We start from the raw sequence: 25,525 nt of genomic DNA on the forward strand, positions 1-25,525 counted from the left end.
ATTCTGTCAGACTTCCCGCCAGAGAGCCAGTGGAGTGCCCCGTTCATTTTTCTCATTATTTGCGAGCCTGTGTGTTAAAGGAAAAGTTCCCTCCACATGTGCAGAAGCCATTAAGATGCTCTGGTTTGAAGTGGCACAAGGATCAGGCTCAGAGCAGCGGAGTCAGCTTCCTGCAGGAGGAAGTTGGATTTGTGCCTTTGCACCTGGTGGACCCTGTTCCTCAACTGCGGGCTTAAGGAACTGGCTCAACATCCACAGTATCGTTTCCAACACAGAGGAGAGGGGAAATATGGCAACCTGTGCCGACGCTGAACCTTGAGGAGACGAATATCTTACAGCAAAGATAAGTTTCTGCAGTCCAGAGTGTAAGCTGAGTCGGTGTGACGTGACGTTTGGTGACGTCACGCTCCTGAGCCTCGTCGGATGACTCAGACCCTCAAATATCCAGAGAATCCAGAGAAAGTAGAAATAATAACATGGTAGGCGACTGTGGCTCGCTGTAAACCACGATGAGATGTTTGGATTGATCTTTGGGAACACTGGTTCGTGCAGTGCAGGATGGTGAGTTAAAGACACTGAGAGTGCACCGACACACTCTGAGGAGCCTTTTTCCAGCTTAAAGTTCCACGAGAATAATTCCTTCATTAATCCCCCAAAACACAGAGTTTCAGTTTAAAGCAAGACATTATGTCCACACAAACAGGCTAACGGCTCCGTAAGGCTAATGCTACTGAAGAAGCTGAAGCTTAGCCGGTTTAATGTTAACCACATTCATCATCTTAGTGTCGCATGCTAGATGCTAACATTATGGCCGGGGCTGATGGGAATGTCTTTAGTTTTAACCAAACATTTACCTGATGATTGCTTGAAAGGTTGAGAGATCAGTGAAGTTATTACAGTTCATCCTGAGGGGAAAATGTACCAAAATTCATGGTAATTCACAGTAGTTGAGGTATTTCCAACTGATCAACCCCTTAAGCATGACTGAAAAGGCTCAATTATATCATAAAACTGTGCAAACAGGAGTAAATTGTGCCTTTGGGGACTACTTTTTGGACATGCTTGGGGCTGCAGTTGTTTAAATAAAGTATTGCATGTGCATTTATGGAAATGAAGGAACATGTCAGCCAGTGCAGCTGTGTGACTCACTGATTTAATCATTTTTGGACAACAGTGGAGCTCTATGGCACCGAGGGTAGAACACGTTAGGAGGATCAGTCCATTTTATTTTCATGGGATTTGTTAACAATAAGACAGAGATACACAATAATGACTTTTCCTGTTGCTTCTGGAAGCAAAAAGGTCTTTGATTGAGGGATTAATCCTGAGTATGTTCCAGCCGGCTGAGGCTACACGCTGCGAGAGCCATCTCTGCTGACCACGTCCTGCTTCCCAACAAGTATTATGCAACACCAAAGCAGTCTTTGAAAAATACTTTTGGCATTAACTGGGAATTTATATTTAACCTTATGTCTTTCGCAGATGAGAGCAGACGTTAAAGCTGAATAATGAAAGCATGCTGCTGCTCGGCCGCTCATCTGTGTTCATTTTCCTCACTTCATTTCCTCTGCATTTACGTGAGGCCTAAACGTGACGTCCCCAGGAGGGGGACACCGGTGGAGTGTGCGAGGTGGGCTCATAAAAGACCCATTCAGCTTGGCTGGCAGCAGGATCGCTTAAGCCAAGTCCAGTCCTGCTAGATTAGGAAATCTGCTGGATGAGAGACATGAGGGCCCGGAGCTGTGGCCATTATCTGGGAACTCTTACTGAGGTCACGTGGTTTGGGAAACAGCTGCGTGGAGATTCTCGGTTTGTGAGAGTGAGCGTTCACGTTATGTTGCTTCTCGTGAGCCCGATGCAGGTCTTGGTGGTGCCGGCCTGCGTATGAGAGGAATCTGCTTGCAATCAGACGAACGTTAAATGTTGAAAAGCTGCCACAGATTCATACATTTCCTCACTGTTTACATGATTTGAATCAGATTTTTTAATTTATCCATGCAGTGATCTCTAAACATCCCGTAATGTCATCGACAGAGTGCTGGAAAATCCACTTTTGCTTCAGCGACGTTAAATTTCCAGCCTCTGTCTTTGTCTTTCGTCCTCTTTGCAGCAGATATTTGTCCACTTGGAACTCATGCAGCAATGCCTCTGCAATGTTTCCTTCACTCCTCCTCCTCACTCTTCCTCCCACTTCTCTCGCTTTGGCTCCTGCTGGCCCTTCGCACCATCTCCCTTCTCCTCCTTCTCCTCCTCCTCCTCTGATCTCCCTCTTTTTCTCATCACCGTCCTCTGTGCAGTCTCCCACATCCTCTTGGAGTCCTCTCTCGGTCTCATGCTCATGACTCATCATCCCACATGGAAACATTTTCTCTGTGGATGTGAAGGAACTTTTACTGCTGCTAATGAAAATTTAAACAACGCCCCCCCAAGCTGGAGCAAAGGGAAAAATGGAAGAAAAGAAAAAAAACGGAAATCTGCTTCTTCTCCTCTTTTCCAAATATTCCTGCTTTTGATGAAGGCTTTCTAAACTTGTCAATGATGCGTTAGTATCTGTAATAGTGAGCAGTATGTGTCATGTCTCTCTCTGAGTTCACACCATCTGGCAGTGAAGATCGCCTCCTGCTGGTTCACCTCCTCTCTTACGTAACCTCCTCCCCATCTGAAGCGTGGCCCTCTCAGCCGTCCACCTGATTTACAACCAAAGCTGCTGTGTCATCAGGATACTTCAGAGCATCAGAGCATACATCTTAAAAGTGATTTGAATTCCGCGTTAAATTCAGGAGTAATAGATTATAGCTATGTAATTCACTTCTTTTCATTCTGCATGTTACTAAAATGATGAACATGGTTAAATAAAAGATATGACACTTACTCGCTGCCTCAGGGAGGTGAAATGTGCAGGCGCTCACTGTTTAAAGTCAACGGGCAGTTAATTTTTGTAGTTTGGCTGCTTGTCAAGCCGGTGAAAGGCAGGAGCAGCAGCAGGAGTGACAGTTAATGGAGGTGAAAGAGGCACTTTGCACTCTCAATGCCCAGTTTATGTCAAATCCAGTGATGCCATCAGTCTGCAGAAATCTGCCGAGTTAAAAGAGTTCCTCAGTCTCTTGTATTTTGGGTAGTTTACAAACAGGAGCTGCTTTAAATGTTTACAATCCACCAAAATATCAACAAATATATTGAAATACACACAAGCTTGAGATGTAGCCCGCAGCGAGCTAACTGAGTCCATGGCAACACTTTATTTCCTGTAAACAGGAAGTGTAATGTTTGGGGGGTGGGGAGCACAGCTGTCTCATTTGTGTCTGGGGAGGGGGCCAAATGTTAGGCTTTGAAACCCCCTGCTTTAGCCAAATGTTTGTATACCACCCTCGCAGACCTCTGTAACATCATGTCAGTGGCATGTTCTATGATGTGACGCAGGAGTGACCTTTGACCCCTGGAAAAGATTACCTCACGAAGCCCCCCCAGCTCTTCATGCGAGCGTCTGTGCAAAGGACCATCGTTCATTGACTCAGTCGAGATCCCACAAGGTTTCTTTTTTTCACTCAAGCATACAATTAAAAAAGAGACAAAGAAAGGAAAATAAAGACGACGTCCGTCTTTTGTCCTTCAGCTTCTGTTTCTCTGCTCTCGTGTTAACTGTTTCTAAAATGTGCTATCTGTCTGGAGACTCGCTGCAAACAAAAATCATTGTACAAATAATGCAAAACAGTGATCTCAGCCACTTGAAAGGCTGCAGGCTGGAGCGGAAACACGACGAGGACGGGACAGTTTGTATGGAGCTGTGAGAAACTCGGCGAAGGAGAGACGGAAACAATGGCTGCAGCTCGTTACAGGACGTCTGTGTCGAACAGCACGCGCTCGTCTTTGTACTCCATGGCACAAACGTCACCATGTCCAGTGGAAATGAAAGAAGTCCGGCTCTAAGCGGTCATAACCTTTAACCTTTAAGCAAGTTGTCACTGCTGTTTCCCTCTGTGGGGCTCTGCTTTCAGGCTAAACTACATGTCACACATTCATGGGATGAACAGAGAAGTTCGGGGTTTAAAAAAAGTCTTGTCGCTGACCTTCATTGAACCAAAAACTCGCTGAATCTATCCTGGAAGTCCAGAATGACCTTGAGTTGGCACTTCAAAGTGTTCTCCAGCTGCCTCACAACAGCCTCAACATAATTTATGGATCATACGAACCTGTAAAACTGTGCTGAGCATTATGTTACTCAGTATTAATGACCTGAAAGGGTTTTAAAGAGCACCAAAACTGCTCTGTGAGGACTGATTTAGTGTCCACTGGCAGGACTCAGGCCTTGTTTCACTTATAGATTTCCTCAAAGACGTTTTAGGGTTTGTGCTTCCAGAACTTCTTCTCCGGTCTGGAGGAAACCTGCCAGCGTAAATAAAAAACTTCTCCTTCACAGCGATTAAAATGCGTCTGAAGTGCTGAGGAATGTGCTTTATATTCGCTCGTGCATGCGCACACAGACTCGTCAGACGTTGATGTAGACACCGTGACGTCATCCGCTGGCTGCCTCGGGTTTGGTATTTTGGTCAACGCCATCTTGTTTTTTTGGAGGAGAGGGTGGATCTGACTGTGAACTTCACTGTCAGCTAATACTAGCGCTAGCTTGGTTAGCAAGATGCATCCATATGCCACATTAACTGACATATCATTAGCATTAGGATGCTAATTTTTCGATGGCGAAAGACAGGCTTAAACAGGCCACAGACGGGCTAACCATCTGAATACTCAAACAAACAGCTTCAGTGAAACAGCACACGTTCTGGTCTCAGGGTTCAGTATCATATTGAAGCCATTTCAGCAGAAGTTCGGCCCGTATGGGGATCGAACCCGTGACCTTGGCGTTATTAGCACCACGCTCTCACCAGCTGTGCTAACCGGCCATGTACAACAGGTGTTCTACATCATAACAGTCGTCTGAAACATCACGAGTCAAATTCCTTGTATGTGCTCACACACTTGGCCAATAAAGCTGATTCTGATGCTGATTGTGAAGCCCTCCGTCAGCACATTCTGAATTAAACAAGCGAAGAACTGTAGGAGTATCAGGTCTAACGTGAACTTTCAAGTTGTATTCTTGAGTCTGCCTCTGCCGTGACGCACAGCTTCAGGTTTGTGGAGGTGCATGTGCTCCTGCGTACAAATTTAGTAGCGTGATGAAGGTCGGTTACCTTCTCACACTCCTGCTGACTGATTCTGGCACACTGCGCTGACATGAGGCCAGCGCTGGTTCAACACATGCCTGGACATGGCCAGCACGCCAACACGTGTTTATACTGCATACGTACACATACTGTAACATTTCTATATATAGGTGAGAGTAATCTAAACCAGCAAGATGCGTTCAAGTCTGAGCCACGTTCATGAAATGTTGAGACAATTTGTATTTATAGGAAGATGTTGCCTGGATTGTTACTAAAATAGCTGCTTAACAGGCCGAGCGAGGAAGAGCCAGCACAGCAAATACAAAGCGAATGTCAGTATCTGTGTGTGCAGTCGTGTCCAATGTGCAATTCTGGAAACAAAGCAAACCGTGTCAGGAAAGAAATGAGTTCCTCGCCTCCGCAGACACGCAGGGAACGGCCCTGGTTTCACACTAAATCACATCAAATGTCTGACACTTCCTTTGAACGCGAAGCTACGCCACAGATCAAATGACTGCAAAGTAAATACGAAGTTTATGTTTGAGGAAAAAAAAAATCATCACCAGACTTTTATTTTGTAGCACCGATCAGCAGATGGCAGCCAGATCCGACTTTCCAAAATAAAACATCCATCATTTCTCTGACGTGAACTCCTGCTGATTAGATTCAGGGCATTCATTTTAATTGTGAAAATATTTAACAATGACTTCATCCATACAGCAATTTTCTATCTTTGAGCACAAAGCTGCTTCGCATGTTCCAGTAAAACGACCTGATGGCTTTAGTCATGCAGCAGACATGGAAGTTTGCAGACTTAAAGGCTGATGTCACGACCACTCCTTTAATTATCCACCGCAGCTCATACATGAGGAACATATATCGGTTTAATCATGTTCTTCCTCATGTATGTGCATTATTAATGCCAGGCCCCAGAAAAAGGAAAACTTATTGCATGTGACACCGTTTGGCCCCTGAACCTGAAAGTTGAATAAAAGAACTGACAAACTCTGGATAAGAAACAGCAAAATATTTATTCACCAGTCAAAACTTCAAAATATGAGGTCTGAAATCCACACGGTGCTGCACGCATGCCAAGACTTCTGTTACCTGACAGCCAGAACGGACGTGCTGTACATACAAGTTGGTGTATTTCTGTTGTGAGGGAGGTTTGTTAGGCGAGCAATAAAAACATACTGACAGTCACAGGAAACATAATTCCTGTAATACCTCCAAAATCAGACCCAAATGTATACATCAGAGAGAGAACAAAAAATGAGACAACACTGTGTCTGTTTTTGAATCGAGAGGGGAAGCTGCAGGCCGGCCTCAGAAGAGCTCGCAGCATTCATGCAAGAGGATGTGTGTGTTTTTGGTACGTCTTTATCGGGGAGTGGGTCTTTGCAGGGAGGAGGAAGAGTCTGTCCGAACCTGTGCTCTCCCTCTGTACCAAGCAAGCGGTGAACGGGTGGCAGTGGTCGCGGTGGGTTATCAGTTCTCGAGGAAAGCCACGTAGTCAGTGAGTCTGGCCAACTGCTGCTCATTTGGAACCAACGAGACGGGGGGAGGATCTGTGGGGAGAGAGGAGAAAGACACCGAGGAGGAGAAGCTGAGTCAGAGGGGGATTCCTCGTTGTGCCAAGCGCTATCGATCTTCTAACTTCCCCCGGCGGGTAAAGCCCACGTGTTCCAGCTCAGACAGACTCAGCAGGACGCAGGTTAACCGCGCTGTTGACATCTGACCTCACCGCTTCTCCCCCGTCCTGTTTAAAAGCACAACCTACAGAGTCTCCCCATGTGTCTGCGAGACATTCAGCCTGGAGATCATTACAACTCTTTACATTTATCACAACCAGAGTGATTTCCTGTGCGAGACACACTATGCAACCCACATCACCGAAGCGCTATTAAGTCCCAGTGGCGCTGTGGACGGGGGGGAAAGGCAGACATGTGAGGATTAATGGTGAGTGGGTTAGCGTGTTGTGCAGGACACGTGTGCAACAGATGCTTCTGCAGCAACGTCTGATGATTACAGAGACAAAGGCGGACCGTGACCTCCCCTTCGACTGTTTGCATCCATCAGCGGGTCTCACAACACGGATCAATGCACCAACTTAGGACGTGTGATGATGTGATTATAAAATCTGACAAAATAAGGGAGCACGGGGGAGAAAAGAAAGGGAGTGGTTGAGTGAAGTTTTGGAAATATGGACAATAGACAAGGGAGATTTAGCAAATCAAAGAGAGATTCTTGGAAAACTAAACAGCCACTCGTCTTTCTTTGAGCTTAAAATGGCTCCTAAATCCCTGCCCTCCATATATTTTTTGTGCCTAATAAAATCTAGGAGGAAGAGTAGCAGGACGGTGGGTGTAGGGTTACTCAGGGGGGGAGAGCGGGCTGACGACGGGAACAAATAAGAGGAGCAATACTGCCACCTACCTGGCTTTTTGGGCATCACCATGCGGGTGGCGGGGTCTGCCTGCCAGCCCTGGCTCACCACACCTGCAGACAAAGACAAGTGAGAAAGGAGGAGAAAATAGCTTCATCAGCGAATATATAACAGGGTGAGGTAATGGAAGTACAACACATCTATGTGGAGATACAGTGCTGAAGTCCTGAAGGACGCTCAGTCTCACCCTTTACTGCCTCTTCCACAGAGTATCCCACGAAGGCGGCGAAGTCCTCTGCTGTGATGGAGGTGTAAGCCTGAGCCACGAGACTGTAGGCCCTTTGCCGAGTGCTCTCTGCGAACGAGCCATGAAGCACGTTAAGGTCCACGTGGACACACTTAAGATTAAGACAATTAATGATTGAGAGCGACAGGCAGCGTTTTCTAAGCCAGCGGCTGCTAAAAACACATCAAACAAACAGTTCTCTGCTGTGGTCACTTCTTGCATTTCATGCTTTTCCTCCTCTGGTTTTGTTAATTCTGTGCGTTTGTGGTCATGACGTCGATTCTTCTCGCCACTACGTCTCCTCCTCTGGCCAAACGAGCTCACAGTCACAAACAACTTAACAACTTGCAGGAGCCGCTGCAGGATTAAAATAAAATCAAGCTATTCTGGACAAAGAGTCTGGCTCGTCCTCCTTTAGCTGCTGTTAGCATCTGGATTTGTTTTGAATGAAATGGAGCATTTGGAATAAATAGGAAATTAAGATGTTCCATAAGCAGGAATACTTCACAATAGATCTTGTTAAATGGGGCGAGCTTCAGATGAATCATGACATGATATCCTGCGCTGAAGTCTGCACTGACTCAGGCTTCCAAAATGTCAAAGTGGCCCTATTTATCTAGCCTGACTTGACGTGGTGCTGCAGTTCGTGGAGATAACTTAAGAGTGACGGGCCTCACAAGCCTGGGACAACACACCCCAGCACGGACCTGCTGCTGCAGCTCCTGCGGCCGTCACGTAAAAGCCTCAGGGTTGCGGCCTTTGGTTTTTTATAGCCTAGCAACGGTTCATGTGTACCAACAGCGGACCCCGGTCTGTTGAAGCAGCTCGCTGCAGTAACAATAACAAGTGGGATGAGAAGAGACAGCTGTGAGGGGAGGGCTGGAGATTTGTCAAGAGCGCTTTCCCATCCTGCCGTCCAAGGGGCTTCCTGCTCTGTTATTGTACTTGACTGAAAAGAGACAAAAAGCTTGGAAAAGTACGTCAAAGCAGTGTTTATGCATCAACTGTTTGAAGGCACTTCATTTTTATTGTGTTATGGTTTTGATCAAAGTTATGCTTGTGGAGGAAAATAGTTCCTCTTCAGGCTCTGATTGCAGCAGACTATTTTAATGCTTACAGAGAAACGTGGATGAAATACTTCTGTTCTGCCTTTGTGCCGTCTCGCCGCTGATGCATGAGTTGTTTTTCCCTCTCGAGTCAGTATGAAACGTCCATCTGTTAAATGTGAACCATTTATCACGCGTCATAAAACCGCTTCTTGTGTTGGAACAACTTTCTTGCACCTGACTGGCTGCTTATTAGAAAAGAAATGAGGTGTCGCACAGCCAAGCAGGTCACGTCGAGGGGCTTTTTGTAACCCAGTCCTCGGGCAGACGTGTATTTTTACCGCTGGCCTCTTGACCGTTAGGCCATGACTCGTGTGGCAACTGGACCGGCCTCTCTGAGTATGCCCTCGGTCGGAGCTGCTGAGCAAGACGTCCATAAGTGGGAGGACGGGAGTTTTATGGAGGAGAAACAGGACCTGGCCTGTCCTTGCCGGACTATTCTAGGGCCGCTATCATTTCTCACCCTCTCACCTCTTAAAAATAGCCCCCACTTTTCACCAGCAAAGGCAAAGCAGACAGGACATGGCAAGGGCTTTTATTTTTAAATACCACCTGATGCCAAGTTAAGAGCAGCAACAGACTGGGGGACATTTTGATGGAAGTACTCCAAAGAAAAGCTCCCTTAACTTAAACTTCATGTTTTCATTCAGCAATAAAGCAAATGGATGTTCAACTTCATGCAGCTTTATTCCACGTTCCATTAAAGACAGATTAGGTGATTACAGGCAGATCAGCTGATCACCAATTCAACACAAAGTGAGAAAAACACTTCCAGAAGCAACTTATGAGGAAAATGACGTGTAATCAATCTTCAGACATTCTATATTTACATTTATCAAGACCCATTTTTTCATTCAAATGGCTTAGAAGTACAAAAGTATAAAAAAAGTTAAGAAAAAGTACGAATACGACAGTGAAATTAAATATTGCACTGAAAGTGAGGCCAAGCCATTTTAGCCCAAATCCACTGTAACCTCAGAATCCTCTCAACAGCAGAAGTCCCTGACACAAACAGGGTCAGACACCTTCAACAGCACACGTTACTGAAAATCCTACAAGTCCGAACCACTTCAATTTTCATTATTCCTCCTCCTCCTCTTCCTCCTCCTCCTCCTCTTCTTCTTCTTCTGCATCCTCAAATTCATCATCATCAGCTGCTCCAAAGTCCATTTTTGCCAGGATGGCCTCCACGTGCTCTGTTGACAAAGTGAAGTGGTCCATCTTCTCGAAGCCTGGCTCTGGCCTCTCTTCCCCCAGTGAGCCTTTAGCTGCATCTTTGGTCTGCGAGATGAGGCCCTTGGAGGCCAGCAGAAACTCGGCAGCGCCGCCCTGCTCCAGCGCCCTCACGGCCGTGTCTGTGAGCTCTGAACTGGCCTGCAGTCGTTCACCGTAACGTTGAGCCAGCTCCCGCAGAGCTGCCACCTTTTCGTCCTGCTCTTTGCCAATCTGCTCGAGCAGAACGGTCTTGCGCTCTTCCAGGACGGCGTATAGCAGGTCAAAGCGCTCAGCAAGCCCTTGCTTAGCACGCTGAGCGTTCTCCTGCACAGCACGGCAGGCGTCTTCCATCTGGTTGAGCAGGGCCTGCAGGCGGCCATTGCTAGCCACCAGGGTGTCGATAGCATTACTGAGTTCACCCTTCTGGGCCTGGTAAACACTTGCTAAAGGTGCCACCTCACAGTCCTTATGCTGGCCAAACACTTTGCACATAGAGCAGGTGGGCACCTGGCAGGTCACGCAGTAGATGTTGATCTTCTCGTCCTCGTGCTCTTGACACAGTGGTTCTTTGGATTCTTTGGGCTTCAGGGTGCTTTCTGTGTTTCCACTGCCGCTGCCTTCTTGCTGCTGCTTGTAGATGTCAATAATATTTTCTACCAACAAGTTGCGCTGAAGCCCATGCACGCCGTGGCGGTCGAGCACAACCTCAAACCGGCACGTAGGACAGCGGAAGACGCCACCAGAAAAGCGGTACGGGTTGCGCGAGTCGTAGAGGTCGCTGGCACAACTACGGCAAAGGTTGTGTTGGCAGGGCAGGATGACCACAGGTTTGGTGAACATGTCCAGGCAGATGGGGCAGCTCAGCTGCTTCTCCAGGCTGTCCATGGGGCTCGGGGGACGAACCATAGATCCTGTCCTCTGGACGTCCATGATGGAAATGTCTCTGCCTTCAGTTAGACCAGTAAATGTCCTAGTTTTCACAAGAGGAATCAAAAACCTTCACGCTCTCTCTGCTGGTTTCTAAAAGCTCCTAAAACGAAGGGCAGACTCTTACATGTGCTGCAACAAGTGAAATGCTGATATCTACTCTGGCTGACAGCTAGCAGCTCCGTCCTTTATAGCAGCCCTCACAGCTGGTGACATCCGATCCGTCCCACCACCCAGAGCCCGCATTCCTGCCTGCTTGCTGCCTTGGGATCTTTTCACAGAAATGGCCCCCTCCTCCGAGGTGCTGCATGTGTCACATGTCCCAGTGGGCGCTGCGTCCCTCCTCGCACTGACAGAAGTGGTGGACTGAGCAGAGACAGCCACGGTCCATGTGACTGGACGGGCTGACAGAGGGAGCTCAGTCTAATTGGTAAACAAGTCAATGTCAACATCCTGTGACTCCTGTGTTGTTTTGACCATTTTATCTTGTTGTTATTTACCGTGTTTGCTACTGAAGTGCTGATCTACTGAAGACACAGTGACTTTGTTGCCAATTTAAATCAACCAATGAAATTAATTGGCAGAAAAATCACTGTTTTGATGATTAATTACAACTTTATCAAGTATTCGATTACATAAAGTTTAAGTCTTAAATCTGCTTTACTAAGAGCTTTTTAAAAAAGTAAAGTGTGTGCACTGACATTCAAACACACTGTACACACATTCACCAGGCTCATCATCAATGATTGCCAAAGAGTCTTATGGCATAAGAGAACGTCAGCATGCACAGCAGGTCAACACAAAGTACCGAAAACATGAGGGTGAAGCTATTCTTAACCCTGACACAAGGAGACATCACATGACACAGATGCCCAAATCACTGCGAGCATGTCACACAGGAATGTTTCTCAGAACGATGCATTTGATGTCAGAAGGTGACGCATGAAATCAACACACAGCAGAAACATCTAGATATTCTGCAACATTATGAGAGAGTGTCAGTGCAAGTATGTGAGCATGTCAACTGATATCTTACTGTGTCGTAACCACCTGAACTAGCTTCATGTATGGAACACTGCTGGAAATAAAAAGGAATTGTAAACAATCGAATTCAGTCTCTTAATTGTCCAACATGTTATGACTCCTGGGTTGCATCATAACTGAAACTGCTCAGCTGGTGACCTCTGCTGATTGTATTTCTCAGTCATGCAGAAGGCATTTTTCACCAGAGCCAAATATGTTATGCAGAAGAACATTATTTCAAGTGTTTTCATAATCTAAAGAGCTAAATGACATGTAAAGTAATTAAGAGAGAAATGTCGGATTAGACGTGACTTTTGTTGTTACCTCGAAGGGCCTCCATGACCGGAAGGATATTCTCTGACCACTGGTAAGCTGCGATGGCGGTGTAGATCCCTGGAAAGTCTCGCTGCCAAATGCGTTGGCCAACAGCCCAAATAGCTGTTAACTCAGGGTTTGCCTGAACACCAGAAGAGGAAAACATTTGAAAAACGTACAGCATGACAAGACTGTGGTTTTCATGCTACTATAAAGAGCAGTCACACCCAAATACTCTGGATACTGAATCACAGTGGTTCCATTTTTTTAACCATCCTGTCCATAACAGAAATGACAAATCACACGTTTACGCAACATGAGGCTTTTTCTTCTATAATCTGAGAACCTCAGGCCTCAGCTGAGCATCTGACAAAGATGTGTGATCTGATTATTATTATTCATCATTATTTATTCCATTCTTTATTTTACACTTGACAGCCAGAAGCAAAACAACAAGCACATCAGAAGTTATAATTACCATTACATGTTTATTTTCAAGTTGCAAAAGGGTAAATATGGTGACTACTCAAGCAGAAAGCATAACAGGACAATCACATGTATCCTACTGAAACGGGCTTCAGTCGTACTTCATTACCAGCGTCTACATATGCTTCAACATGCTTACCGATTTTATTGCCTGGGGAGTCCGTTTCCAAAGATACCTGGCATTGTTCCTGTTAGATCCACCGTGAAAAGTAAGAAAATACACAGATTACAGGGGCAGGCCAACAACAGAACACAGGGTTTGGAGTTATGACTGAACAGACTTCAGGTACCTACTGTCACATATTCATTAACAAGCCAAACACCGTTACAGTACTTTTCAGAGCTATAAGTGATGATGACAATCAGTGTTCCATTTTTGGATGTCCTCTGTCTTTTGCTGTCATGTTTTATATGTATAATGTACTACAGTATTGCTGTCAGCACACAGAGCTGAAGACAAACACACGCTTGACTTACATGTCATTATGAAGTAAATAGAGCGCCAGCAACTGAGCGTAGACTTGAGGTGTTGCAATGCCCCCTGGAGCCTGTTGGAAATGAATGCAGGTGTGATGTTAAAGCTGGAAGCTAGCAGAAAACCAAGCTACCCTTACATCCCTAAACAATCCTGCATATTTTAAGATAGCTAGCTAGTACACATTTGCTAAAGACTGTAATTTCCACAGTCTCACATTCAGCATTAGCCGCCCCGTCCGGTATGTTATTAATGTCCTTAGCTTATGCTAACGTTATAGCATTTGTCCCTCACCTGACAGTAACACTGTATTTGTGAAGGTAAATAGCCGGTGCATAGGTTACCTGACGCCACGCACTTAACCTTAATTTAAGCAATAGTTTCTATGTTAGCAAATCCTACGTAAAACAATACAGAGGCGTTAGCTGTAGCTTTGTTTACTAACATAGCGAAGAGCTCTCTGGCTATCAAAGTTAGCTAACTAGCTATCTTCTTATAGCAACTGAGCCGCTTCCGTTTGAATGAAGATACGTTCCCCGGCGTTGTTAGCATGGCACTGGCTGATTTATGAGTTAACACCTAACGTAAGTTAATTTAACAGTGTTTGAGGCCAAACTTGAAAACAAGCTAGCTTCGTAGACAGAACGTTAGCCTTAACTGCTCATGAGCTAACTGTAAGAAACACTTCTACCAAGCCCTTCAGCGACAGAAAAGCTGAAAGACAACATTTACTGCTGGCACAAAATAATAAAGAGTATCGCAATTCAGCGCTTACCTCGAGCTCCTGAGCTTCACACTGCTCTAATAATTTATCAAAGTTTTCCTCCATAATCACAGCAGCAGGCATGATGATGCCTAGCTGTAGCAGTTACAGCAGCAGCTTCTTCTTCTGTGTTGCCTAATTCCAGTTGCTGCAAAGGCAGATGTTGCTGCCCTCCACTGGATGAAGAGCGAACTACAGGATCTGTGTTAGACATCACCTCTAGCATTTTAAATCAAAGCTGCAATCCAAGAGTCAATTAGACTGTAGTTCAATATAATACAATAAAATGCCAATAACATCCCATCTAAATTACATTAATGGTGTCCAAATTATTTTTTAAACAATACTCAACATACAAATATGATAATCTGGAAACCTGGAAATATAGATTTATTCTTAAATTCTCATTTATATCTGAAAGTTTCCTTCAGCTGATTGTTTTTTAAATATGGATTGCAAACAGCATTTTGGAGAATTCAGTCTGGTCTGAGTGACTCCTCAGTACTTAAATTTGCTAATGACGCTCTCTGCCTGCCGGTGTCACGGCTCTCTGCATCTTAATACTTTTTGATCTCTCCATTTTCTTTGATGTTGTTGACTACATACATGTTTCTACTCCATTTGGAAAATGGCTTGGCACCACAGGAAGAACTATAATGTGCTTCTTCCATTTTGATGTGTTTAGATGTTTTTTTTTTAGCTGTTATGGAGAACACATCTGCACTCAGTTCATCTTTCCTGCTTTAGGTCGTCGCCAGCGTTGAGGGTGAGGCTCCTCCAAATTTCTTTCATTTTAATGACAGTTATTTTGCTTTTCAGAACTTTGTAGTTTGCTGACTTCAAACGTCTCTTCCAAATAACGTTACGCCCGCTGTATGAAACTTCTTTCAGATTCACATCTCTTTTATGAAGCTTCAGTTTAAAGCTGCCATCCTGTTTCCCTCAGGTTAGAAATAAAATGCTTGTTTTTATCTTCTGGGGAAAATTTGCACTCAGTCAGCCAGTTTTTAAACTTCACAATCTAGTTTTAATGTCTAAGGGCAACAATAAAAACATGTTGCAATAAATACTGCATGCACCAATTCAGGGTACTTATTTATTTAAGTATCATCATTTCATGCAATTTTATACTTCAAAGCAGAGGCATATTGTTGTTTTTATTCCACTGCATTTGTCTCACAGCTTGACTCGATTTTCAGTCAGTTCCATGTATCTCCAGATCTGTTGATTTTGTCATAAACTGAAGGTTGAAGTGCTCCTTTATGGGTCTTCAGCTAAACAAACTCTTTGAAAAGCCCCTTGGATCAGCTGAAAATGCATCACCACAAAGCTGAAAACAGGCTGAGCTCATCAAACTCTTTGGAGATACAAGGTTCTCACAGGACGGCCAGGCTGCAAACATATGATGATCTTATAGAATATGATGCATTGCTGCAGATTAAACTACCAACAGGATATAAAGGAGTTCAAATGATTTTAAACCTCTGCAGCATAAAATGCAACAGACACGTGAATGCAGCAGATCTGACAGAAAAACACTGACAGGGAACAATTAACTGCACCTTTTTGCCTTAAATATGCGATTAAAGCCAAGTCCAGTGCAAACTCAGATACAACAAATCTCATTAATTCAGATCTTGTGTTCCTCTTCCCGCCCTGTAAAGGTCTTCAGTGACACCACACAGAATATCTACACCCATCTAAGTGTTTGACAGATATAAACAAATGGTCTGATCTTCTAAAAATGAGCCAAAATGATGAAAAATGAAAATGGTTTCAGGCGGATTAGCACCGTTACATTATGTATATTTATATTTGATGTCTGTAAGAATCAGAGCTCCAGCCTGGCAGCAGATGTGGACCTTCAGGCTCAGTGTTCAGGTGGGTGGACTGTGGATGGGTAAACCAAAGGGTTCGGTCTCTGCTCCCGCTGTGAAAAGCAACATGGGCTCAAAAATTCAGCACAAGTGCTCTCAAACCATTTCTGTACTTGAAAAGGAGCAAATCCACATGGAAAAAAAACCACTGCTGGTTACTGAATGGCTTTTTCTCCAACAACAAAACAACCCTGAAGCTTTGGAAAAGCCTTTAAAACTTGATGAGTCCTTGCATGTGATGATCGATCATGATTTCTGTGGCTTTAAAATGCGCATAAACTCGAGCACACATGCACTGATTCCCCTGCCCGTGACTCTGCAGTGACTAAAGTTGCCACATGCACGCAGCATTGCTCAGTTTTGCAGTTTATAAGGTTGTTTTTTCAGACTCTGTTGCAGCTCTTAGACCTCCCTGCGTGTCAGAGAATGGATTGATACTATTTTAGGCTTACAGTATAAAAGCACTGAAGGGTTTAGGGACAAAATACGTTTCTGATCCGCTGCCGTCGTTATGAAGCACCCAGTCCAATCCTGCAGTCCCTTATCTTCCCCTCCTCTCATCTCTTCCTGAAAATGGTAGAATCTATCTATAAGATGTTGCGATGTGGTCTAACGCAGAGGATCAGAGGAACGCGAAGCAGCAGTTTAACAGTTTAAAAACCCTGAAACAGAATCCCTCAGACACACGAATGAATCAAACATCACCACAAGAAAAATACTGGACCATCCTCCCTCTCTGTGGAGTGGATTTCAGGGCTGTAAACTAGCCGTGACCCGCCTCAGACTGTCTATGGAGCGTTAATGTGAGACTTCACTGGATGCTCCTCGCAGGTGTGTGGTTGACACCTGCTGGATTCCTCCCTGCCTGCAAGGCAGAGATGGAGATTAGAGGACAAAGTCAGCTGTAAATGACAGTAACAACATGCAGCTCTAACGCACAGATGTGCTTTACTTAGCTTCTCTGCTGTTAAATGAATCTCAGTGCTGAGCTTTGTGAAGCAGCCTCACAGTCTGTAGCATCAATGGGATTCAGAGCTCATTCTTCCTCTGAATGTTCCCCCTCCAGTGTTGTTTCCCTGCTGGGAGCTCTCAGCTTGCAGCACTCTGCAGATCACTTTGTATACATGTTCTTCTCTGTGGTGAGCGTTTCAAAGAGGCACAGAAAATTAGCATCTTTTTATTTATTTTTTTTTTTTGTCTCACTCTCGTTAATTAGAACAACCAAACAAATGTTGAAATGTGGAGTTCACAAAAACAGATTTGGAGGGAGCGGCGTGGGGAAATGCTGCCTAATATACACGTTTTTAATATCCTGATACAGAGGGAAATAAGAAGTGGTAATTAAGAGCCTGATATGGGATGTTTTTATTTCCGCCTTTGAAAGCTGTTCTGCTTCACTTCCTGTACGCAGCTGAGAAAGTGCCGCTTTGATCTCTGAGTTTAATGACACTGAACGCACCACTGAGTTTTTGGAAGAGAGGCTGCTTCACCTTTACTTCACTGGCAAATGAACTGAACTGAGGCGCTGCATCTTTCATTACAGTCACTTTAAAGCCCGTACGGCCCGTTGGCTGTGATTTTCTCTGGGGATTTATACGTTATATAACAAACATTTCACATCTTTACGTGTCTGAAAAGTTGCTTTTAGAGATGATTTCTGTAGAGCGTTGACTTTTTATTCCAGATTTTGGGAACCTGCTCTGTTTTCCAGCAGATTCTGGATCATCTGTTTACTGCTGCTGGGCCTTATTGAGCAACACTGACAACTTAAAGTCACATCCACCTTGAACATGTCGCTCTTCTCGCAATGAAGGAATTTCTAAGTTTCCCCTGTTCTTTTTTCTTATTCATTTTACGTGGCAGTAGAATAAAAAATCTCTTGAAAGTACTCTAAAGAACACAGCTCCAACCTTGATGTGTTTTTAAAGATTGCTGGTGGTCATAGGGGAGGTTATTACTGCGCAGAGTGACAACAAACGGGACAAAGCAGCCATTTGTGGTTTCTGTGCTTAGAGGGGAGGAGAATCTGTAATGTCGGGCGATTATCCGCACTCGATGTCCGCTTGTTGAACGGCGCTCTGCACTGATTTGTGCTTGTCTGATTGAGCCACTTGTTGAGCTTGAACTGTTTTTGTTTGCACTTCGTTCACAGTCGTTCTAATCAGTGTTTAAGGACGCAGCGTGAAAAGTAAATGGAGGAAACATGTCGCTGATTCAGTCAGACCACTTTAAAATAGCATTTCAAGGTCACACCGGACACACACACACACACGAAAATTTCCCGAATCCTGCAGCTATTTTTCACAGGAAACAGGTGCAGATTTTGGCAAAAATTCCCAGAAAATACCAGAATCTCCAATCCCAGCTGCAAACGGCAAACTGTGATGAAATCAGTGACTGTTGGTCCAGGTTTTACTCCACTGCTGGGTGACTGTGGGAAGAAGCTTGACTCAAATATGCAAAGAATAGATGCACAGACACACAATATGCTTCAGTCAGTGGAAAGTAACCAAAGCACAAAGTACAAATTTGAGGTATTTGTACTTGAGTATTTGTATTTCATGCAGCTTCACACTTCACTTCATCTCAGGGGCAAATTTTACTTCACTCATCTGCTAAACTGAAGGATGAAGAGCTCCTTTATGGGTCTTCAGCTAAATACGAGGTTCTCGTAGGACCACACTGTGATATGAATCCACATACGGCACATTTTACTGCGCTGTGAGTACTTTTACTTTCAGATACTGTCAGTAAATGTAGCTGATCATACTTACACTGAAGTGCTTTCACTGTGTGGTTTTGCTGCTTTGACTGAATCTCAAAGCTTCTTCCTCAGCAGCTCGTTGTCTTGTTTGATTCATCAGAAATCAACAGAAAACTGATTCTAAATGGAGACAGGACACTTTTCCAGATAACCCATCTATCATCACTTAAGCCTTTTCATCATTTACTTCCATCCATTGACTGTTCAACCACACACCGGGTTTAGCTTAACGGTTTGGAAGCTGTATCAACAGATATTATCGATCCTCTTCCTTTAACTGGTGCTGCTGTAACATCACCACAGCTGTGTGTAAATCACCCCGACTGACTGCTGGTCCCAGCAGAGGAAACCTGCTCTCATGTTTCAGACAGAGTGAGACATTTGTTTGTGTAAAATGACGTCAAGCAGCGGGTTTGGATCCAACGCTGAGGTCAGCTGGCTTTGAGGCGTCCGCTGCAGCTGATCCCTGTTTCGGTGTTAAAGATGGTTTCTGAGATGTTCTGTCTTCCTTTGTTTGCATGCATGACTATACTACAACTACCACAAGTCCACTGGACAGCGTGCCGTCTTTAGTGATGACAGGGCCTTTTCTAAGTTTATACCTCAACATTTATATATTCTGACAAGGACGGGGAGTTTTTATTGAATGATTTTCTTTTGAATTGAAATAAAAAAAACCTGATTATTCTCCTTTGAGTTTCTCTCTTTCAGGGTGTTCGTCTACCTTTGCCAAACGGTGAGATTGCTTCCTCTAAACTCCTGTAAAATTAGCCTAAAACGCCGATCTAAGGCATAGCCAACGTTTTTATCTCTTTTGAAATGGAAAACTCTGAACTTTTATTCCCAGCAGCCTGAATCACTCTAAGTGCTACTGGTACTGAGTAATAGAAGTTTGAACACACTGAAGGAGAAAGTTTTTATTTCTGCCTGAATCTTTGCAAATAGATGCCTGCAGATGACTTTATCTGAGCCTTATTAGCTGGAAAACACGATAGGACCACAGCATGAAGCCTACGCCTATGAGAAAACGTGGAAGATCAACCATCCGCCAGCTAATATGAAATGACAAAACATCTCTCCTTGGATTACTGTAGTGTTTTGAACTAAATATTTTAATGAATCGCATCTTCTGGACCTTCGCCAGTGTAACCAGATCATTTTGGTTGGAGTGTTATCGATTGGTGGATTAATGAGACTTCATCCGTGTGGAGTTGATTGTATCCTGAAATGTTTTGCATCAATCAAATCAAACGGTCTCTCCTTTAAACACACGACTCCCCCCGTCACGCCGTAATGACAGCTTGGGAGTTTTTCTCAGAGGAGACTTCATATTGTTTCAAATATGAAAATACAGAGAGCAGATGATGTCTCTTTTTAACGTCACGTTTCTGGACATTTTGCAGATCATCATGGTCTCTGTGCCCAGTGCAAGGCTGGATTTTAGTTCAGTTAGATTTGATCTTACATGCAAAAATAACTGCTGACAATCAATCACAGAAGAGGCTTTTATACTGACACAAAGATGTGATCATGAGCCACGAATTGTGAAATAAAAAGTCTGTTTCTGTAAACATCACTATAACATGTCACCTCTCGTCAGTGTGGAGCAAAGATAAGATAAAACTTTATTGATCTCACGCAGGGCAAATTCACCTGTTTTAACAGCCAGAATGGAAAGGAGAGGGAGAAAAAGGAGCAAGTAGAGCAAAAAGAAATGACATCAGCTATATACATTATATACCAGAGTGTGTAAAAATATTGGTTTGTGAAGGCTCAGCTGGCTGCTTTGGTTCAATTTCACACTGAATTGCACACGAGCAAAATATGAATAATAAAATAGTGTCTTTGGGTTATTGCACAGTAAATATGTTGCACAAGAAGAAGAAGAAGCAGCGTCTTCTTCGTCTACAGGAGCCCATCCCCCCACAGCTGGCTGGTGACTGAACACAGTTTGCTGCAGCTTTGATGCCCACAAACAAACCCCCGTCATGCTGGACGTCTCCAGAGCTCAAACCCAGTGAAACGCTGCTCTTCAGCTCAGCGTTAAGGTGCTCAGAAAGCTTTAAGCTGGAAGAAAGTTTGTTTTCTTTTTCCTTCAGCCTGCCTGCCTAATGACTGCGGTTAGTTTCAGGGCTTGCCATGAATTAGATCCAACATGAAGCTCGCTTCAGCTCGAACACATATCACAGTTCATCTTGGCACAGTCCCAAACCCCTTTGATCCTCCAGTTTGTTATGTTCCCTCGCCAAGAACGGCGCATTCATCACCATTCAAGTTCCTTCTAAGAGGTGAAAATCGCAGATGGTAGGCGGGTGTATGTCAACATCTTTATGATATTCCCATAAGGGATGGAGAGATGCAATATTTATGATTTTACTCTGCGTTTGTGTGTGTCAGGGAAAGCAGGAGAGAGACACAGTTGTAAACACGTTAATACATTTAAAATAAATCAATATAAAATGTGTGTCAGTACTCCAGAGTGAAGCCACAGCAGTGTGTTTTCTATGCTCACCTGGTCCTCAGTACTGAGTCTACAATACAATGCAATATTAGATTTTGGATTTGGATCACACTCAGCTGTCTGTGCAGGAATGTCTGACTCTTACACATGCACATTTCTAATTTCTGCACTAATTGTCAGACTAATTACTTCGCGCCTGAAGTCAAAGATGCTTGATTGCAGAATGCAACTGCAAGTGAAAACAATGTGCGCCGTGATGTCAGGATACAAAAACAACAGCGAGTGCATTCAGGAGTTGTGCATTGAATGTGCTATATATAGAAAATTCAGCGTTTGTCTGCAAATGACTGAACCAAAGGTGATTATAACGTTTGGAAAGAGATGCATTTTTGCGTTGATGCCATTCAAGCAGCAGAATTACAATGTCGCTGTCTATCCACATGATTGGTGCTATTATCAGAAGTCATTTACAAACGGACGTCATCGTCTGGAGAACGCCGCCGCTGATTCTGTTTGATTTGAAGCAAAGGGAAATTTAAGACATTAAATAAGAAGAAAAAACAGTGATGATGGAGCTGGGCCACCAGAGTAACAGGAGGCACAGCAGGGTGCTGAGCTGCAGGCGGACTGCTTTGCAGATGCATCATCTTCCCACAGTGGGGTCCAGTTTCATCATCCTTCCCTCCGCTGCTCTGAACAAGATGCCAACAACACATGTGCCTTCAGGGTATGACTGCCGATACTCCATATTTTGATTTTTCAACAAACATCACGATGAGAACAAAACCAACAATGAGCTGATCCTCCTAACAAGCGTCGTATTGAACCACACTTCCCTCATCACCATTAACCATCATAACAACCCAGTTTAATGTTTCTATCACCATTACAGTCATAGTTTGTCCCTACATCCTCTTCATACACTGATCTTCTCTGTAAGTCTGTAAAACCAGAGAAGAAGCTATAAATGCCGACAGCACAAACTATCTGAGAAGCTTTTGGCTCTCACAGAAGGCTGCTCATGCGTTTCCTGATAAGATGCATTTCTGAGCTCAAAATTGCTCCGACATGAACAGATGCATAAAAAAAACACACAGCAGCAACTGGATTTTATTAGAAATTCTAAAAAAAGACTTAAAAACAGCCTTCTGGGTCTCTGCGAACAAAGATTTCTAAAAATAAAAGCCGTCCCTCGCTGTAACATTTAGGACACTCTGAGGAATGAGACTGCTTCATGTTGGCATTAACAGTTCAGATCGTAAATATCTGTTTGATTTGACACCAATCAGAGTGTATTTAGCAAAAGAAAATAAGACTTTTTAATCAGCGTACGTCAACAGAATCACACTTGGTACAGTTTTTACTCACATGCTGTTTTGGGTTTAGTTTTGCTGTTTCCTGTTTTATGTTGAAAGGACTTTACTCACGCGTCATCTGCTGCTTTACTTCCTGTGTGTTTGTTGATTCGTTTTACCTGCCCCATCGTTAGTCCTCCCTCCTGGATTTAAGTCTGTGCTTTCCCTCAGCCTCAGTCTCCTGAACATGCACAATCAGCAGAGCTCTTGTTCTGAAGCTGCAGATGAAATGACTGGAATCACATTTTTCACTAAAACACAGAAAACTCATGTGTTAAATCGCAGAAGCAGTGTGACGTGAATGAGCTGCAGGACTCACAGACAGACCCACATTTCTAACTGTGCACTTATTACAGTCTCCTGTCACTGGATTTCACTCTATGGAGGGGGGGTCCTGTTATTTTGCCCACCTTATTTAGCTCAATGCTTCTGACTCGACATCGAGATGTCTTAGTTCATTCAGCATTTGTCAGACTGTCTGCTGCCTCCCTTGTTTTTATTTTGTCCAGCCTGTCCCTCCATCTCAGCCTCCAGCCGCTTCCCCCAGGACCACCATGCATTTCTGAGGAGCCTCCCAGACCCACCACTCTCCACCTGCCTCCCACATCCACCCACTCACACTCCCACATCATCCCCACCTGCCAACACATCTGCCTCTCATTATCCCATCCGTCCCTCGGTGGACACAAGAATATAAACAGGAATAAACTAACACACACGCTAAGATTCTTTATTCTTCAGCGACGCCATAAAGCAAAGCGTCCTCATTCATCCTAAGATCCTCTTTTAGTGGCTTATTGGTTTGTGATGCAGAATCTGGGAGTTCATTATCTGTGTTGCATGAGGTGTTGCTGTTTTGAGCCTCCTCCTCCTCCTCAGGTCACATTTCAGTGTGTGCCGAGGGACCGGCTGTGGCAGCTGGATGCATTGCCTGGATTTGAGGACGAGAGAACCTTCAGCGAGCCGCCAGATCATCCTGAGCTTAGAACGGATTTGCAACTGACCCAGATTCTGCGCTGAAAGTGTAAATAGCAGCTTTGCTCTGGTTTGCATGGGTTCTGTTAAAGTCCTGGGTTTGTTGCTGTAGTTTGTCTTGGCTCACGGTAACTAAATGACAACATACAGTAGATAATATGCTAAGAGTGGTGCCAATGGAGGCACAGCACATCATTAGGGCTGTTTTTGTGCAGTGGTTTTGTGTTTTTCAGCTTCTTTCATTGCAGCGGTTGAAATGTGACTTGACAGGATGCTCCCTGCTGGATGCTCTGCACCGCACTGAGATATTTCACCTATAGCCTAATGAGGTGTTTGGAGTCTGCAGACGTTTCCTTTGACAACAACAAACAATCATACATTCATTCATGAGGAATGTTACCTTTGACAAAGATGATTTCCTCCACAAGCCAAACTGAGAAATAACTGTAACTCTACCAAAAATGTGCAGAACCTGTAACGGCATCACTGCAAACCTAAATCTCTTTGCGGACTTCGGCTGTTTCTGCTCCAGCTGTTCTATTTTCTGCGTCGCAGCAGCAGACGAGACAGAAGCTCTTTGGTTGCTTGCCAGTTGCCGCTGCAGCTCAGCGTGTGTCAATTGCAATCAGTGTCTGTGTGCATCAGTTCGTGCATTACAGTCAGTGGGCTCTCTGGTCGAGGTTATGGCTCGAGCTATTGATGACAATCTAGCAGAGTGCATCAATAATGCAAAATCTTATCTGCACTCTTCCTGAACTGTGTGCAGATAAACAGAGCAATGGGAGGTTCACAATTGTAAATTGTGAATTTTCTTTGAAGGTAACTCCACACACAGACTTCCAATTACTGGTGGTACTGAGCGCACGACGCTGCAAAATGGATTCATATTGAAAGGTTTGTTTCCCGGGTCTGCATGTTGTCTGCTGATTATTTGATTCTGCTCAGGCTGCCGTCCGTGTAGCCAAAACGCACACTGACGTGCAACAAGAGTTTATTTATTTCTCCGTCCTTCTGACTGGATTTAATGAAAAGATTTGTACAACCTCTCTGAACCCTGGGTGCCCTTTCTAGACCAGTTTTCCAGCTGTACTACTACTTCCTGTTTGTTAAATATGAATAAAGGCGAATCATGAATGTCTGCCTCAAATCCTCCTGAAGATATCCACAAGAGTTAAGATTTCTGCATTCAGCTGGATTGTCACCTGAATCTGATTGAGGCCGTCTGAATCTTATGTTTGTGCTAACAGCTGCAAGTACGGCATCTTCATTTCAAACCGTAGGTCCAGATGGATGTCAGAGCATTGTCAGGACAGCAGGACGTTCTCGAGTCAAGGATGCAGGGTTGTTAGCAGCGTTGTTTAGTCAGAGGCTCATCCAGTGTGTGATCTGAACTCACACACTTCATCATCTGCTCTGAAGACATTTACAGCTTTGTTTCTGCACAAAGCTCTTTAACCAACAGTAATGAAAGTGTTTCACATGTCACTCAGAGGAATACAACAGCTGTGAGAGTCCAGAACACAAACAATCTCTGGACCACGACTAGAACTGTGCCCTCTATGAAATACTCAAACTGACATACAGAAACTAATGTACCATTATTTTTGATGGTATTTGTCTTGGAGTCTCTTAAAGGAAGTCCTTTGAACCTGAGGACTCCAGTCTTCAGATGAAGCGACATACAAACACTGAGGATGATCTACTGTTTATTTTTCATCGGCTGCTGACGCAAAAGAACATAACCATGTTCAAACAATACATCCTCATCCTCGGTAGGTCGATCGGCAGCAGCCGTGTCACCATCATGGCGTTTTTATGGGCCTTTGTGAAATATTGCATTGATAAAGCTCGATGGAAATTAACTGGAACTGTTACGTTAGTTTGGGTCTCACACGAGACTCAAGCATCAGCCTCCTGGATGACAGTCGTGTGTTGGTTTGATCCATCCA

At 44.3% G+C, this 25,525-nt stretch overlaps 2 protein-coding genes and 1 non-coding gene across 3 annotated transcripts; all 3 read right to left on the reverse strand.

Annotated features, from left to right (window-relative positions):
• Positions 1-4,827: 4,827 nt before the first annotated feature.
• On the reverse strand, positions 4,828-4,901 carry trnai-aau (transfer RNA isoleucine (anticodon AAU)). The gene has a single exon. It is a non-coding gene; the product is annotated as a tRNA-Ile (tRNA).
• A 1,269-nt stretch (positions 4,902-6,170) lies between these two features.
• cops8 (COP9 signalosome subunit 8) lies at positions 6,171-14,289 on the reverse strand. The gene is made up of 7 exons (XM_070976156.1): positions 14,157-14,289; positions 13,384-13,454; positions 13,046-13,094; positions 12,430-12,562; positions 7,796-7,903; positions 7,599-7,661; positions 6,171-6,730 (listed from the first exon to the last, which is right to left on the reverse strand). Exons 1-7 carry the CDS (start codon positions 14,226-14,228, stop codon positions 6,651-6,653), a joined length of 576 nt encoding a protein of 191 aa, XP_070832257.1. The 5' UTR covers positions 14,229-14,289; the 3' UTR covers positions 6,171-6,650.
• Positions 9,617-11,353, reverse strand: trim63b (tripartite motif containing 63b). Its single transcript, XM_070976154.1, has one exon. The coding sequence runs from the start codon at positions 11,083-11,085 to the stop codon at positions 10,021-10,023; it is 1,065 nt and encodes a 354-aa protein (XP_070832255.1). The 5' UTR covers positions 11,086-11,353; the 3' UTR covers positions 9,617-10,020.
• Positions 14,290-25,525: the final 11,236 nt, after the last annotated feature.

The sequence above is a fragment of the Chaetodon trifascialis genome, chromosome 12, assembly GCF_039877785.1.
Source record: "Chaetodon trifascialis isolate fChaTrf1 chromosome 12, fChaTrf1.hap1, whole genome shotgun sequence".
Classification (NCBI taxonomy): Eukaryota; Metazoa; Chordata; class Actinopteri; order Chaetodontiformes; family Chaetodontidae; genus Chaetodon; species Chaetodon trifascialis.

What these genes read in the sequence shown, in the direction of transcription:
- trim63b (XM_070976154.1), bottom strand. Translation starts at nt 11,085, where the DNA reads ATGGACGTCCAGAGGACAGGATCTATGGTTCGTCCCCCGAGCCCCATG.
- cops8 (XM_070976156.1), bottom strand. Translation starts at nt 14,228, where the DNA reads ATGCCTGCTGCTGTGATTATGGAGGAAAACTTTGATAAATTATTAGAG. An exon ending in GTGAAGCTCAGGAGCTCGAG is followed by an intron (nt 13,455 to 14,156) that starts GTAAGCGCTGAA and finishes CATTTCCAACAG; the next exon opens with GCTCCAGGGGGCATTGCAAC. An exon ending in TATTTACTTCATAATGACAT is followed by an intron (nt 13,095 to 13,383) that starts GTAAGTCAAGCG and finishes TGGATCTAACAG; the next exon opens with GAACAATGCCAGGTATCTTT.